The 18,199-nt window shown below is 43.1% G+C and overlaps 1 protein-coding gene across 3 annotated transcripts in view; it reads right to left on the bottom strand.

Annotated features, from left to right (window-relative positions):
• Window positions 1-287: 287 nt before the first annotated feature.
• The window catches only part of MDGA1 (MAM domain containing glycosylphosphatidylinositol anchor 1), a 470,589-nt gene continuing 452,677 nt past the window's right edge, over window positions 288-18,199 (bottom strand). For 2 of the 3 annotated variants that reach the window (XM_088445362.1, XM_088445359.1), the window contains 3 exons: window positions 8,951-9,081; window positions 4,462-4,570; window positions 288-1,596 (listed from right to left, as the gene is read on the bottom strand). In XM_088445362.1, the coding sequence (XP_088301488.1) occupies window positions 1,505-1,596; window positions 4,462-4,570; window positions 8,951-9,081 (332 nt within the window). In that variant the 3' untranslated portion in view covers window positions 288-1,504. The remainder of the gene's footprint in view (window positions 1,597-4,461; window positions 4,571-8,950; window positions 9,082-18,199) is intronic. The other variant, XM_088445361.1, reaches the window with a different exon arrangement.

The raw sequence follows: 18,199 nt of genomic DNA on the forward strand, positions 1-18,199 counted from the left end.
TGAAGACCCTTACCATTGCTGGTCTCCCTGATTTTGCACCTAGCAAACACATCGCTACTATATCCTTCATTACATACAGGAATTGTTTTAGGAGTCCAACCGTGTTTAAAATGGGTTCATTGTGCTACCGCAATGAAACCGTTCTCTTTTGTTACCATATATTCTCTCCCAGCACCCTGCGACAATTTCCTAGCCATTCATTCTCTCACTTTTACAAGTCTCCGTTAATGATTCACATTCATTCATTCATTCCTGCCCGGTGATCCGACACAGTATCAACACCTCTAGAAAACGATACCAGTTTATTTAAAACTTTCAGATTTGGTAACAATTTTCCTAAATGTCATCATAGTGATCAGATGACCTCTGTAATAACCCCTGCGGAGGTCTATGAGCTATGGCGTATGAATGGCGCCAACGTATCTGGAGAAAACAGAAGGTGGCATGGAGGTGAACGCACTTACCGCGTAGCGGCTGAGATTAGGGCACTTTCGTTGATGATGATATGATGATAATATTTATGTCTCAAAACAGATAAAAGATGACTAAGTACGAGCTGGGTCTCAGGCAGCTGTGATACATCTCCCTCTACGATAAATACCTAAAGCGCTGCGCTGTTTGCAGTCTCCAGTCATTGGTCGTCCTGACTACTGAGGTATTGGGTGCGAAATCTGGGGCCCATGGGATGGGCCATCAGTTTCATGTGGCAACTGGGAAGACCTAGAACGACATGAGGCAGCTCTACCTGGGATAATGGATTATAAAGTTTTCTAGCTTTCCCTTCACTAAGGTCTACATTCTTTTTCCACGGAGAAGGATTCTGCGTATGTCCTCTCGATGAGGAAAGAGGCTAAAAATGGAGGCTGATACATAGGACAGATGACTACATAAAGACGTATATATGAACATGGAGGAACATGCAACTGGTGTGAGCATAAATGAGCAGATATGACACTGAGCAGCACGCAACAGATCTACTTAGAAAATGGGGGTACAGGGACTGGAACATCTCCTACAAGGCTCCTGCTCTAGAGCAGAGTAGCATTTCCCCCAGTCACGTCCTCCACGGTTTCAATAGAAATTTGTGCTTATGTTTTCATTAGTCTGTTACTGTTTGTTTTTATGGTTTTTTTTTTTTTTGTATTCTTCCACGTTTCCTCTGTGGACCTTTAAGTCTTCAATTCTCCAAAAACAATAAAACAAAAAATTGTTTGTGTTTTATCCGTACGTCCCCTCCGCTTCCTTTCTCGTCTCGCCTTTGCCGTCTCTTGCTACTGTTTGTAATTCCTTCCGCAGCATCTCTCCCCTTTATCTGTACTGTAGATGCAATGATCTCCTCAAAAGGGATCCCACAGTCTCTTGTCGGGTCCTTCGAGCAGCCATGCCTGCCGGTCTTTGGTAACATCTGGACACTTTGGTGTGCCGGTGGAAGGAGGACTGAGGAGGAAAGGGGCGGAAGGTAGGGGAGGCATCATTCAGAATCCAGTGGGGGGGGAGCTTGGTATCATCTCAGAAGCACAAAGAGGAAGAATGGTATGAGCCAAAATAGAGATCCTGAGAGGAGGTGAGAGGAGGTACTGCTGGGAGCTGCCACTGCTGCCACAAAAGAAGAAAGGAAATTAGATAGGTACATTTTCTTTGTGATGCAACGCAGAGTCAATACTCCATTACACTTTTTTTTCTTTTTTTAACAGAGCGGCAGTTGAAAGCCAGGAAAGCATTAGACAGTGGATTTTTGCTCTTAGAGACATTTTAAATAAAAAGTTTTCTCTTTTACAGTAATTTTCTCATTTTCCTTTAACAGACCCATGACATCTCTATAGAATGTCTAAAGCTGGGCATACACGTCCAGATAAAATGCCTGTCAGACCGACAGACATTTTATCTGCCAGCCCGCAGATGTCCGTGGCATACACTGAGATATCTCACAGTGTATTAGCCCCGACATCTGCGCTCCGCCCCCCCCAGGGAGGAGACATTTCAATGTTCCTTCCATGTCTGTCGGCCGCGGCTTGGCATACACTGCCCGATGCGGCAGTCGTTTTAACTCATAAATATCGCATCGGGCGGTCATGCTGGACAATCCAGCATGACCGATTGATGTTTAACCCTCGGTCACCAGCACACACACGCTAAATTTATCGGGGCGATCCGCGGATATCGGGCGGATCGCCACAATAATTGTAGCGTGTATGGCCAGCATTAGGATGTCTTAACCAGTAGTGGATTAAAACTACCGCAGACCTGGGGTATTGCTCAAGTCATGGGCTCCTCCATCAAATATACGGTATCTCTCGTGCTTGATCACCCACCAAATCTTTCTAAAGAGGACAGGTTGTAAAGTTGCCACTTGCCAGTAGCAACAAATCAGTTGTTACTTATCATTTTATAGAATATGCTAGATAATAATAGCTAGAAGCTGACTGGTTGCTATCGAAGACTTGCTACAGCTCCACATGTCAGGGATCTTTACTTTACATCTGAAGCAGAGCCAGCCCTACAGAATAGCCCAACTGTAGTAATATAACTCTGGGGCCGCCACTGGCCACCACTGCGCCTTTTTCCTCAGCCGTGAATGCGACTTTATGCTAATGCCACGGCCAATGGTCTTCCTACTGACACGCCCACCGTCTGCAGTGCCAATCCGCCGCTGCGAGTATTAACATGCGCCATCGGTCACACTATTGAAGACTGCACCAGCCTTGTAGGGTGGCAGATTCTCCATCTGAGCATGGCCGTCTGAGTCAGTGCAACTGCACCTTTTGACTCAGTCATCGACAGCGACACTCCTGCCACACAGGAATGCCCTCCAAAATTGCATCTCTCTGCATCCAATATCGCTCCGCGTCTTCATCTGATAACCATTGGAATGCTAAGCGCACTGCGACTCGGACGCATGAGCAGTACTACCAACTTCGCCCAACAGCGCAAATTTTGCCATTGCGTGTAGCTAGCGTGCACCTCTGCATCAGGCACTGAGTGTCAACCTTCCAGAGCTCATTGCAATATACAGCCCCTCAGCCCAAGTCTACTACTATACAATATTGTGCACACATAGCCTATTCGAGCTTATAGTCCCTCAGCAAAAGTGTTAATATATATCGGCCACATTGCAAACTCTCAATGGAATATACAGTACCTCCGTGTAAGGTCAGCCTGCACCTCTCGGATGAATACAAGACAGTTGGATTCCCCTTACAGTTATGTGCCTGGGGCATTCCCCAAATTTCCCTATTACACAAGTTCTCAAACTCGGTGCTCAGGACCCCAAATAGTGCATGTTTTCCAGGTCTCCTCACAGAAACGCAAGTGAAATAATTAGTTCCACCTGTGGATCATTTATAATGTGTCAGTGAGTAAAAAATACACCTGTGCACCTGCTGAGTGACCTGGAAAACGTGTGGGGTCCTCTTGAGGACCGAGTTTGAGAACCACTGCCCTACCATATAATTCACTAATTTCACAAACTGAACACCTTAAGCTGGCCACACACTCCAACCAATCAACTAGTTGGCAGGTTGGACAGATAATCTGTAGATGTGTGGCCAGCTTAAGTCAGAGGTTCCCAAACGCGGTCCTCAAGGCTCCCCAACAGTTCAGGTTTTAGAGATATCTATGGTTGAGCACAGGTGGTTAAATCAAATTGACTGAGGTACTAATTAAGTCACCTGTGCTCAACCATGGATAACTCTTAAGGTGCATACACACACAACGATTTTTTGATCGATTATCGTTAACGATATCGTTTATCATTCAATCGTTGAAAAAATCATTCACTTTCTGAATTAAAACGATGAACGATTATCGTTCATGCGTGTTCATGTTTGTTGTAATTCAGTCAGATGGACCAACTCAACGATTTTCAGTAAGGGAATATGCAAAAATCGTTTGTAGTTAAAAAAATGTGTTCATTACACTTTAAAAAATCTGACAGAAAATCGTTTAATGTATGCAGCTTTAAGCTGCATACACACGTTACGATTTAGTAAATGAACGATTTTAGTAAACGATTTTCATTAATTTTTTCAAGGGAAAAATGAACGAATATCGTTTACTAAAATTGTTCATTTACTAAATATAATGAACGATTTTTTTGAACTACAAACGATTTTTGCATATTCCCTTACTGAAAATCGTTGAGTTGGTCAGTCTGACTGAACTACAAACTACAAACGTGAACGCGCATGAACGATAATCGTTCATCGTTTTAACTCAGAAAGTGAACGATTTTTTCAACGATTGAACGATATAGTTATCGATAATCGTTAAAAAAATTGTTGTGTGTGTATGCACCTTTAAACCTGACTTATTTAGTACCTCAGTCAATTTGATTTAACCATCTGTGCTCAATCATAAATATCCTTAAAACCTGGACTGTAATGGCGAAGTTTGGGAACATCTGCTCCAGCAAACTGCGGCTAATATCTATAGACAGATCCTAAATTAGCCTGTATAACCCACCTTTAGTCGGAGCAATTTGTTTTTTCGGACAGTCTCCCTTTTTTATCGTGACATCGTCGATGGCAACGTCCCCTTCTATGTTGGGGCCAATAATACATTCAAACACAACCTGGGAGAGACAGAGGATAAGGGGTCAACACTGAGACACAGCAACGGGACAGACATTAACGCCTCTTTCCACTGAATGCAATTATTTAATTTAATAAGGAACTATCTCACTGAATTTGTATCATGTAAAATACGAGAACCGTGCTTCAATATTCAGATTATTCTATTGTGGGATTTCTTTCCCACAGCCTGATTCATATAGATGAGATATATGATTCATATACAGTATGAAATGTTATAAACAAATCATACCGGGGTCTGGTAAAATATTAATCATGTTATACCGCTTTTATCCCGAAATTCCGGGTCTGACCCGGAGGTTGGAACAGGGTTCCAATCCGGATCAGGCATGGAATATCCCTGGCACCGACCTAGGAAATTCCCGAGTCGGTGCCGTTCACACTGGAACCGGGTTTGCAGAGACCCGGCTTTTCCGGCATTGAAGTGGACGCTTGGAGATGACGTCATCTCCAAGCGCCACTGAAGCCGACCAATCGGCAGGCATGCGGCACGATCCAGGTCACCGTGACCCAGATCGCGCCGTTTACACTGCAGGGTTTCACGGGTTAATCCCGTGTTAAACCCTGCAAATTACCTGGGTTGGATTGCCGGGTCACTCCACACTGCGATCCAACCCTCTACCCTTTTACACCAAGGAGCTGCCCGGGTTAACCCTGCAATAACCCGGGTTTTAGCTCTGGTGTAAAAGGGGTATTAATAAAAGGAAGTGATAACAGAGAGCGAGGGGGACAAACTGCAGTTTTCACAAATTTTGGACAGTAGCTGAAATGCTGAACCAGGCGGGGATCTGGGAAAGGGGGGAGGGGTGGTGGTGGGATATAACATATCTCCGAGGTTCTGTTAGGTAGTAACCTCTACAAAGTTGTTTTTCAATCTCTCTAACCCCTAATCCGGCGCTTTACTCTGAAAAGAACAGCTTTTGCCTGGGGCTGAGATAGCTCTTAGGTTTAGTGATGTCTTCTAACTTATGGTTGGTTGCTAAAAAAACAAGAAAAGAGTCAAATACAGGACATGAGGAACATCCATTTTTTTTTTTATTATTATTTTGTATCGTTAAAGCAAAACTTTTTTGTAAACCCAATTTTCCTATAACAATGGCATGGAAAATAGCCGTTTGCGGCTCCAAGCCGAGGTGCTCGTAAATTGGGAATGAGATCTCCCTCACGCCTGTAACACCCTTTATCTCTCAGTTAGGGGAATATTCGTATTTCATGGAGGGGGACGGGTTTACAAATACATACTCATAAAGGCTCTTTTCACTTCTTAATTCATCCGCAGTGTGGAGTAAAAAGAGGAAATAAATGAACCTACTACTAATCCATTGGCTCAGAAGCCCCCACATATCAGAACAATTATCCATAATTGCAGTGAGAAAATATACTGCTAACATAAACAAAATTAAAATGGATTTACTGAAGGTCGGCGAACTTTAGAAGCATATTAATATTATTGATTACGCAGTGCGTTGAGAAAATATGTTTCTCTAATTCTCTTCCCATTATGTGTAAAAGTCAGTGGAGATTTATGCATCAGAGACTGCAGACGTTTGTCTATAAGATCACACAGGGAACGGGGGTAATAGAGCAGCAACAACGTATATACTGCAGATAGATATATGATTCAGTACCGGGCGGAAGGCATTTATCAATAATCACATACTCAATCAGATCTAGGTGCGATATTAGCACCCAAAATCGCACTGCAGTATGTGATAATTATGCCGGAATGTAATAAATAGCACGTGCAGGTTCTGGGGCTCTGAAAGTATCTTCGCAGGCTAAAGCGCAACGGAATATGCTGCGCTATATAAGAAACTGTTAATCAATAAATAAAACATGCAAACAGAACACTGCCATTGAAAGGAGTGGGAGTGCTCTGATTGGTCAGAGCACGGCAGCTCCCATTGTCTCACCAATCAGAGCACTCCCACTTCTTTCGATGGTAATGTCCATAAATGACCTGTTGACGTGGCATACTGTATGTTTTGTATTGCCGAGTTTGTTGAAGCTACAGTGCATGGAACGAAGAGGACCCTTACCAAAGGAAAATAGTGGTTAATGAATGGGAGAATGAGGGGTCTCTGGGAGGGTTTTTTTTTTCTAATAAAGTATTTTGACCTCATCACCTCTGTTTATTGTAATATTTTCTTCACAGATGCACTACAGGTGCCCGTGAGCCTTGTATGCCAGGACATGCTGGCACTTGTGGTTCCACAGGTTTCAGATTGCCCTGGCAGCCCTTAAAATTGGGTATAACAGGACTAGCTGAAACTGAGACATGCAGTGCACCAATAAGGAAGAATATTAAATATATTTTTGACAACTGATTACTAAGCCCACGCCAAATGCTCAGGGATTTAGGAAATAGCCCTAGTGTTATCGGCACAGGACTGGTTGTCCCTGGGGCAAGGACTATAGCTTTAGTTGTATTTCCCTAGGGAAACCAGCCCTGTGATAACCAGAATAGGATTGGTAGGCAGGCGGGACCCCACATCGAATGTCCCCCTACTACAATGCCACCAACCCTGGCTGGTAAAGTCTAGTGCTGGTAATGGGAATGTCAAGGGGACTCCATGCTCTTCTCACTGTAAGTGCCTTCTGGTTATTTATGACACAGGGCAAGTCAGTATATGTCACACAAAGGATCCTTGTTGGTATGTATTAGCAGAGCACCATGGGGAATTATTATATGGAGCAGCATATGGATAGGTATCAGATTTCATTCAGCAGGATGCCAAGAGAGGGAAGAGCCCCATATGTTGCCTACACTAAAAGGAGGAACATGCTGACTCAACTTGCAGACCTTTGGCTGTTGTGGAACTACACATCCCAGAATGCCCAGCCACAATTTTAGCATCTCTCTCTCTCTCTCTCTCTCTCTCTCTATATATATATATATAATCCCCCTTCCCAGATGCAGCGGCTGTCGGCTGAACCAGGAATTGGTCCTGGAGGGCATGCAACTGGTTGCCTGGTAACGGTGGAACGCACAGCCCGGAAGTACGTCACGCGGAACTTCCGGTGGAAGGACCTTGCGGTAGTGGCGTGGGTCAGACGGAGAGCAGACATGGATATTTAATGGGGTTAGTGGTGTTTGTCATGTTTGTCTGTATTGCAATGGTGTGGGCTTGAGAAAGAGGGATACACCTCGATACGTCGCCTCCATGTACACCTGAATATACTTTATTGCTACTTTGCCACTTAACAATCTCTGAGTGCCGCCTCTCTTTGCTGGGATATATATATATATATATTATATATATATATGGCTAATGCTGCTCCTCACCTCTATGGGGGGAATCCAAGTGTGTTGCGTGCAGGCGCTCACTAGATGGTTCCAGACGGAGCAATTAAATTGTTGCTCCGTTCTAGCGCGCACAGCCGCTGGCTCTGACATTTCTACTCGCAGTCCTCCGAGCTAGCGAGCAGAAATCAGAGATTTCACGTTCGCGACTTTGTTCAGGCTAACGCTGCTCCTCACCTCCATGTGGGGAGTTCAAGTGTGTTCTGCGCGCTGGCAGTCATGAGTTGGCGCCCGACGGAGCAATTCAATTGTCGCTCCATTCTGCCGCGCACAGTCACCAGCGGTAACATTTTGACTCGCAGCCCCCCCCCCGAGTTGCTGAGCAGAAATTACCGAAAAGTTACCCTTTCAGCTATCAAACAGGACTTTTTCGTGGGCGCGACAATGTCCCGTCAGTTTGACAGGCTGCTAACTAGTATCCTAATATCAAAACTGCGGCAAGACATGCTGGGATGTGTAGTTCCACAACAGCTGGAGGGCTGCACATTGAATGCCCCTGCAGAGTCTAAAGCGACACCTGGCTAATGTCTTTGTCCATCAGTCCTGTACACGGCCCCGGTATAGGATGTCCTCAATGTAGGGAAGCCTCAGTCGCCGGGTGCTGAGGGAGGGGATTTGGTATTTAGGAGAAAATGTGAGACTTTATAATTTCAAATTATCTCCATTTATGAGCCATAAAGTCCCGCACATAGTAAGAGAGGTCGCTGGAGCCGGAATTGATTCCACATTAAACATTTTCACAATCGGAGCGCTTCCGTTTTTATTGTTGGACTATTTAAAACATCAGCCTCCTGACAAGACAATATCAGTTATATAGATCCGCTGTGTTCTAGAGACGCAGCCCCAAATCCGCAGCAATAACATCATCAAGTATCGCTATATTTTATACTTATGTGTGTTTAGATGTTTATTGTATATTATTACTCTGCTACGCTTACTGTTTTTATGGTGCTGATATTTCTTACTCTGCACTGCTGATGGGGACGTGTTTGTCTGACTTAACTGCTGATGCTTTCATAACACTTATCCCATTATCCTGCTGGACATTTATCCTTACCTGGAAGGGTCCTGATGGGGAGATTTGGACGCTGGCATGCTGCCACTTGTTACCCAAGTTCCCATTCCTTGACCAAACGGTGCTGTTGGAGCTGCCAATGTTCATCACGCGCAGCACCATATTTAAATATCCTGTCAAAACAAATTATAAATACGTTTAGCTCGAGGAAAAATACCACATTAATCTACTAGTTTAATAAATGCAACAGCATAATTTAAAGGCTCAGCACTAGATGATAAGGTTGTGTGCTTTACATACTACAAATATGTACTCACTCTTATAGAGAGATAAAGTACCAACCAATCAGCTCCTGTCACTACAGACTGTTTGAAAAATAACAGTTAGGAGCTGATTGGTTGGTACTTTGGGCCTGATTCAGAGGCGCTCGCTATTTGCGAGCGCACGCTCTGAATCACGGCGAGGAGGAATTTTTTTTTCCTGTCCGCTCGCAAAGCTGTGGGTGCCCACCCGCGGCTAGTGCGAGCGGGCAGGAGATTGTCACGATTATCGCGACCATCGGGCTTGCGAGGAGACCCTGTGGTAGGGTCTCAAGTCTCGCAAGCCCGAGTGGACTTCCTGCTCTAATAGACTCTCGTGATGTCAGTAGGGCCGCCCACAAACGGCAGGCATTCCTTCGGGAACGCCTCCATTTGTTCAGCCACCCCCCCTCCCCACCTACAAAACGGGGCGAGCTGTCGATCAACATCGACAGCCGGCCCGTTTTGTTGCGAGAGTCGGATTTCTCATTTGCTACAGGGCTTGAGCACGCGCGTTGCCCCAGCTGCGCGTGTGTATTGGCCCACCATCGACCCGCTTGCGAGCGGGTCTGAATTAGGCCCTTTATCTCCATTCACTCTCCAAGGCTTAGTACATAGACCCCTAAATGACAATGGGCTGAACTGCAAATCAAGATCTGTGTCACAGAAGCCTCGGTCATACTCAGTAGCAAATAGTTAGGTAAATTATCTAAGGGGTCTATTCATGTAGAACATGAAGTGGCTACTGAAAAATATCACTATATATCGCATCACATCAATGCAATATATAGTGGTCTTTATTAGCCACTCATTTACACTTACCGGTCCGGTATCTTCGGGCGCTATCCAGCCCCTCTGTGGAAAACAGTGAGAAGACAGACATATCGGGAGCCCAATATGCCTGCTTCTCACTGCCCACGCGGCAGTGTCCTAGAGCAGCAGGTTAGGTGAGACTTGCTGGGAAAAGGGGGCAGAGCTGGCATCGGGCAGACAGCAGGGAAGTGTGCAGCGTCCCTGCTCTGTTCGGCTTGCGGTACAGATTACACTATTCTCAGATGGCGAATCTGTACGCGATTCATACAAAAAGTATGGTGATGCGCGTCATACACGAAGCTTGGGTGCCGTTGGAGAGGAAGAACCTTCTCCATGGTAACCGGCCTCTATGAATCACCAAAAGCAGTAAAAAGCCCTGTTTTCTGCTAAACAGGACTTTTCACTGATTTATGACTAGACCCTTAAGAGCCTAATTTACCAATGAGTTTTATCATTCACAACGAGTGATAAAACCTGTTGCGTATGATAAATGGTGCTCCAGCCAATCAGCTCCCAACTGTCATTTTCAAACAGATGACAGTTGGGAGCTGATTGGCTGGAGCACTATTATCATAAGCAACACATTTTATCACTCGTGAATTATAAAACTTGTTGATAAATGAGGCCCTAATATCTCTAATACAGTACCTTCACCAGACATCCGTTACAAGTTGATTTTTTTTACTTCTTTTTTCCACAACCTATTTTGCAGAAAATAATAATTTTGTTCTCCATCAAATAATCAGATCCTGGAAGGTGTATAGTAAAAAAAACAAAAGAGTTTGGGGTCCGATTGGCCCCCCCCTGGGGTACAGGGGAAATCCCTGGAGGGTCCTACCCACTCCTGTAAGGGTGAAGTTTCTGAATGTACACTCAAATTAAACATTGTTACTCTGTTGCACTGTAGTAGCCACGTTTGTGGCAGGCTATGTCCTCTCCTCTATGAATGTTGGCCAATTATCTTTGCTGGCTGGCCCCACCACCTCTGGTAGCTGGCAACACCCATTAAGTCCCGCTGTCCCACCTGTGGGCCGCAGTGTCCCGCAGTTGGGGGAGCACTCTTACACTACAATGGACACCCCTAGAGTGGTAGAAACGGTGGTGTGTCACAGGGCCACAACCCTTCCCTGAGGCCAGGCCTCCTTTTAGGGGTCCCTATTTTTAACTCCAATATGTTGGGAGGTATGTATTATATTCTTGTCAAAGCTGATTTTATAAAACCTAAGGGAGAAAAAAGTATAATATGATTTATTTGTAATATAGTACATATCTATGTACTAAGTCTTGTCAAGAGATAAAGTGGATGGAGATAAATCACCAACCAATCAGCGCCTAACTGTCATTTTTCAAACACAGCCGGTAAAATGAAAGTTAGGAGCTGATTGACTGGTACTTTATCTCTCTCCACGGCTTAGTACATAGACCCCCACAGCTTATAAATGACAGGTAGGAGCTGATTGGTTGGTATTTTATCTCACTCCATTTTATCTCTCCCCAAGGCTAAGTACACAGACCCGAAAGTTGATAAATTGCTGCCTTAGTTTTAGTTGATTCCTCCAAGTTTCCTTCAATGTAAGTTATACTGTGTAACCGCAGAATTGTATTACTCCTATTGGTATCCCTAATAACTTCTCACTAATATTCTGCTTTTTTGTGGTTAACAACAATAATAATTATAATATGGATTTATATAACAAATCCATTTCTCAGAGCGCATTGTCTGATCTATAATCCCAGGTTCAATGTATTTGAGAACTCAGCCGTTTCAGGGAAGGTAGAAGCATGAAAATAACATAATGCACATGAATCAGGCACGGTCTTTAGAACTAGGGGATTTAGGCTCCATATTTACAAAAGAATCAGGTGACGATTTTTGAAAGAAGCCGCAAGAAAGGTAGAAAAAAAGTCAGAGGATTAGTTATAATCTGTAACAAATAGCACAGCTGGAGTATAATAGATGCTGTCTAATGCCACTCACTATACCAAACAGAACCATATGTCCCAGGAGAAAGTCAGATTATGACAAAACTGGTGTCATTTTAATTGTGAGTGCTACAAATTATCTATCTATCTATCTATCTATCTATCTATCTATCTATCTATCTATCTATCTATCTATCTATCTATCTTCTGTCTCATATTTATCTTTCTATCTATGTATCTATCCCATATCTATCTATCTATCTATCTATCTATCTATCTATCTATCTATCTATCTATCTATCTATCTATCATCTGTCTCATATCTATCTATCTATCTATCTATCTATCTATCTATCCATCTGTCTCATATCTATCTATCTTATATCTATCTATCTATATATCTATCTATCTCATATCTATCTATCTATCTATCTATCTATCTATCTATCTATCTATCTACAGTATATATCTATCTATCGATCCATCTCATATCTATCTATCTATCTCGTATATGTCTCGTATCTATCGATCTATCTATCTATCTATCTATCTATCTATCTATCTCGTATCTATCTTTATGGGGCCTATTCAGCAATAGTGACGATGTTGCCCAGAATATTATCGGGGGAACATCCTCACAATTTTTTATCAATTATAAACAGCTTTATTTTCTGCAGGGACTGCGGTTGCGGTAACACACTGTCCCTGCGATGTTACAGGAGGCATTGGTTTCGGTTTCTGAAAACAATACCTTCTGTTACACTAGCATGCTCAGTCATGCGCTTCCGAACAGTCTCCGTCTGTGCTTTGAGGTGACCGCCGACGGGTAAGTGCATCTCCAGCCTGTCCAAAGTGATGTATATTTATGTGCTTTTATATTTAACATTTATATATAAATGTTAAACATAATAGCACATAAATATACATGTATACAGGCTAATATAAAGCCTGTGTACACATGTCAATCAATTTCGGCAGGGTTAACAGGCTCTAGAGTGACTTACCTGTCTGTGGTCATCGCAGAGCAGGGACGGAGACTGGGGCGGTGTTACACGTTGCTGCAGGGACTTATGGAAAAATTCCCTCTGTCCCTGCAGTTTTTGGGGAATTTAATGTAATTTCTTCATATAACGCCATTCTGAGATAGCGTTATATAAAGTAGAGATTTTTAGAGTAATTTAACGCTTTTTGCTTTGCTGAATAGCGAAAAGCGTTAAAGCACTGCAGAAATCAATGGCTGATCCCTACAGTGCGGTACTCAGCGAGATGGGAATTAATGGAGAAGATAATTGCGTTATCTGCTCCATTAACCCATTGCTGAATAGGGGATTTACATAAAAATGCGGAAATTATGATTTCTTCATTTAATATGTAAAAAAAAAAATCATTGCTGAATAGACCCCTATATGAGGGAAATCCTTTTCTCCACTGAAAACATCTGGGACAGATGGAGCTCGTCCTATCAGTCCCTGCAGACAGAATAACTCCTCTCACTCTCCTGATTGCCCAGTGAATAATGTACCGCTCATATTGAAAGTCTCTCTATGGATGAAAACAAATGTATATACAGTATATATATATATATACCCCTTGTATTCTTCCATTACCGCTGTTCCCGTTAGGAGCACTGTCAATAATTTAGGGTCCCATTGTAAAGGAAGAACCTGACGCGGTGCTAATATTACTATGTATAACATTTCCTCCCGGAGCCCATAAAGCTGGCAGAGTGAGAGTAAATATTACTTCAGCACCTTGGACAGCGGCCAGTAAGATAAGCAAGGGCCTTGGGCGGCTTGTTAATGGCCTTTTCCTGCATTGACACGGACCTAACGCCTGCAACAAATACTCTCCTCTTCTACTACCACTCATTGGCTTTCTCCAGGAGACAAAGGGCCTCATTTATCAACTAATTGTATCACTCACAACGAGTGATAAAACACGTTGCGTATGATAAATGGAGGTTTAGCCAATCAGCTCCCAACTGTCATTTTTCAAACAGATGACTGCTAGGAGCTGATTGGCTGGAGAACCATTATCATAGGATAGTCGCAATAATGGCTAGGATATTTTCACTTATTTTATGCAGCAAAAATCTTTACAGGGACAATGGTTGCGTTTATACGCTGTCCCTGCGAAGTCCCCGGTGGCTTTGTTTTCGGACGTCCGAAAAGACGAACTTCCTCTGTCTTGTACAGTGCATGCTCCGACTTCATGTCGGCATTCATAATTATATCTGTATATACTTCATGCTCAGATTGCAGAGCTAGATGATTATTACATATAGGTAATTATTACATCCAATAAACACAATGGGGAGAAATCAATTCAATGTGATGATGTAAAACGCGGGAGAGAGCTCCCTGGGTGTTTAGTTGCGAGAACCGGTACACTCTGACTATAGTGCCGGCCACGCGGCTGTTAGCGCCGCGCTAAGGCGGCAAACAGCTGTGTGCCCGGTAGTTTTGTTGGATTTCTCCTCTCATCCCCAGGGGGGTGTGAGAAGAAATTCTTTAGCCCGCCCAAACAGCGCAGTGAATTGAATAGCTTTGGGAGCTCCCTCCTGCGGCTATTCATCATCGCATTGCATTGAATTCCCCCCAATATCTTCTGTTGTGGATGCTGTGAATTCATTAAACCCCTTCCGTTGCATGGTGATGAATCCCTAGGGTTAAGCTGATTTTTATAATGTGTAAGGCATCAAGTGACTAATAGAGGACCAACTATCCCAATTTACCCTTATTTACTAGCAGTAATGTAAGATATGATGTGGTTCATAGACATGTTGAAACATTGGATTAAATATTAAAGGTGCATACACACACACGTTTTTGAACGATTATCCATAACGATATCGTTTATCGTTCAATCGTTGAAAAAATCGTTCACTTTCTGAGTTAAAATGCTGAACGATTATCATTCATGCGCGTTCACGTTTGTAGTTCAGTCAGACTGACCAACTCAACGATTTTCAGTAAGGGAATATGGAAAAATCGTTTGTAGTTTACAAAAAATCGTTCATTACATTTAGTAAATGAACGATTTTAATAAATGATTTTCGTTAATTTTTCCATTCGAAAAAATGACCGAAAATCGTTTACTAAAATCGTACATTTACTAAAGCGTTTTGTGTGTATGCAGCTTTAGGTCTTGTATTGTACACAGATATTTTTAAATGGATATATGTTACATATATTGTTCTTTTACACATGGACATACAGGGGGGCTAAAGTGCTCTTAATATAGTATACCTCACCTCTTTATACTTTGTGACATTAAGTCATTTTAGTATATGCATCACGCACTTTAAGTCTAGACAGGCAGTTCTCTTGCACTAGATCACTTGATGTACTGTATTTTCACTTTATTATATTTTATTGTATTTAAGTATAGTTTACTATGTTGTTTATATGTTGTTCACTATGTTTTTGATATGTTGCCATAGATACTGAGGGTCCCAGCACAGGTGCCTCCGACGGACGTGCTCTGGGCGACAACCCTTCCGGTATGACGAACATCGTGGGGGCCGGGCGGATGCTGGCCGGAAGCATGGACGGCGGCGGTGGGGTTCTGGACCTCAGGTATTTAAGTTTTTACTTTTGCGCTAATGTTTGTCCTGATGACGGGAATACGTTCCTCGATACGTTGATGTAGAATAAACACGATCTATTCACCTTAAGAGGTCTCTGAGTGCCGCCTCAAGCCGTATGATTATATATATATATAGATATTAGAGGAGGACGGTGGCACTCACAGAGACTTGTGAAAATAATCACACAACTACAGTCATGTAGTCAACGTGTCGAAGGGGGAACCTTCTTTGTCAAGACTGAGGGCCTGATTCAGAGCTGAACGCTCTGACCAGAGCGCTCGCTCTGAATCAGGGCCCTCCTCCATGAAAATGGAGGGGCCTCCTGGCCGCTCGCATAGCTGTGGGTGACCACCCACAGCATATGCGAGTGGCCAAAAAGATGGTTGCGATGGTCTTGACCATCGCGACCATCGGACTTGCGACGGAGACCCTGCGGTAAGGTCTCCCTGCCACAAGCCCTGGAGTGATTTTGGCTCTATTAGAGCCAAAATCACTCCCACTAACATCACTAGTGATGTCAGTGGGGCCGGCTTCAGACGGTAGGCGTTCCCATGGGAACGCCTCCGTCTGGCAGCCACGCCCCCGGCACGCCCACCAAAGGGGGCGTGCTGTCAATCAACATCGACAGCACGCCCCCTTTGGTGCGAGACCCGGAGCGATGGAAAGCCCGTCGCTCCCCGGGTCTCGCGCATGCGCACGACGGAGCTCCCTCCGTCGTGCGCATGCGCAGTGGGGAACATCGACCCGCTTGCGAGCGTACTGCCGCTCGCGAGCGGGTCTGAATGACCCCCTGAAAACGTAGGTTGTTTCTACATTACTTGTAAGGGCACCAAAGCACTTATTATCACAGAGGATTGAGTGCCGGACTAGCATCCATTATATATATATATATATATATATATATACACAGACACACACAGTATACACAGTATGAGCCCGGTGGGTGAATATGCTCAGAGCCAGAAACACTGACTCTCCCGCACCTTCATTTGTCTTGGAATTTTCTCTATTATTTCAGATAGGGAAAAAGAATGAGTCTCTTTAAATGCAAGGGCCCAAAATGTTGGTGTTGTGCTCTTGAATTATTTAGTGCCTGAGATTGATGTTCAATTCAAAACTCAGCGGCTAAACAGTGAATCACCTCAGGCCTTGTTACTTCTCCGGGTTGAGTAAAAAAAAAAAGGAATGAAGCTTGCGCAGTAAAACAGGGAGTAATAGACTATCAGCCCAGAGCGACGTCACAGAGCGAGGAGGGCATCCGACAGACTGCATTTATTTCTCCAGTATACCCTGATTTCTCACTGACTATATCCATCATAATGATATTATGCAATATTACGGTAAGTAAAATGGGAAGGATATGAAGTTTGTGCAAGTTTATTATTAGATTGGCACAGAGCAGACTGGCATGGAGTGCAGTGTAGTTATAAATTGAAATCTGTCTCTTAATTCACTGTGAAATAAAAAAAATACAAAAATCCGCACAGACTCTTAGGGGAATAGTTACTAAAGTGAGAGGTTTTAGAAATGAAGATGTTGCCCATAGCAACCAATCAGATGCTATTATCTTCTAGATGGTGCTATTTAAATATTAAGTTGAATCTGATTGGTTGCTATGGGCAACATCTCTACTTCTAAAAACCAGCACTTTAGTAAATATACCCTTAATCTTAATTCATCCTTCCCCTAAATACAATTTAAGGCAAAATGCTAGACACGTTTTAGGGGAGGTGCACCCAGGAATAAAAATGAGCACAAATAATGCAAAACAACAAAGCATGCCTATTATGGAGCATTCACAGACTGATAATGACTACAAATATGATGTATAGTGACCCATATTAAATTTAAAATATAACGTTTTGTAAATCATTAAAATAAGGTCAGCAAAATAATTTTACCATAATTAGATGTATTTAAAAAAATATTTTTTATATAATTTTTAAAAAAATGTGTGTATATGTGAATTAAAATTAGTGTTTTCCACAATTATTGTTTATTTATTCTTCAATCTCGAAAATATATATTTATCACTCTTAAATAAAGTTGACCCTTCAAAGTGTGATCCAAATATTTTATTTTCTCTAAATCCCACAGTTCTTATTCACAACTTTACATCAGGCTACATGCCTCTTAATGAATAGTGATAATTAAACCACACACACACACATATATATATATATATATATATATATATTTACACAGCACTCATATTGTATATTTTTACATTCTGTGCACTTAGGAAATAAATAAATCCTGCACGTTATTCCACAGTCCTGGAGTCCGATCCTGAACATGGCAACCACACCAATGTACATGAAGGGGCAGGGCAGAGAATACAGTGAATAGACCGTTCCTCCTTAGTTGGTTCTTCTCCCTGACACACACGTGTCCTGCTTCCTCTGCTGTTGTTGGGAGCAGCAAATAGCTAGAACTGAAGTGTTTGTGTGCTGGGGTGTTGGTAGTTTTGGGGGAGGAGAGTGTGTCTGGGTGCTTCTGGGGTGTTGGCAGTGAATGCAGAGAGGGAAAGTGTGTGGGTTCTGCTGCAGTGAATGTAGGGAAGAGAGTGTGTGTCTGGATGCTGCTAGGGTATTAGTAGTGAACGCAGGAAGGTAGGGTGTGTTTTGGGTGCTGTTAGGGTGTTGGCAGCGAATGAAGGGGGAGGAG

This window comes from Taudactylus pleione, unplaced genomic scaffold (assembly GCF_031769625.1).
Source record: "Taudactylus pleione unplaced genomic scaffold, aTauple2 ptg000378l, whole genome shotgun sequence".
In the NCBI taxonomy this organism is placed as follows: Eukaryota; Metazoa; Chordata; class Amphibia; order Anura; family Myobatrachidae; genus Taudactylus; species Taudactylus pleione.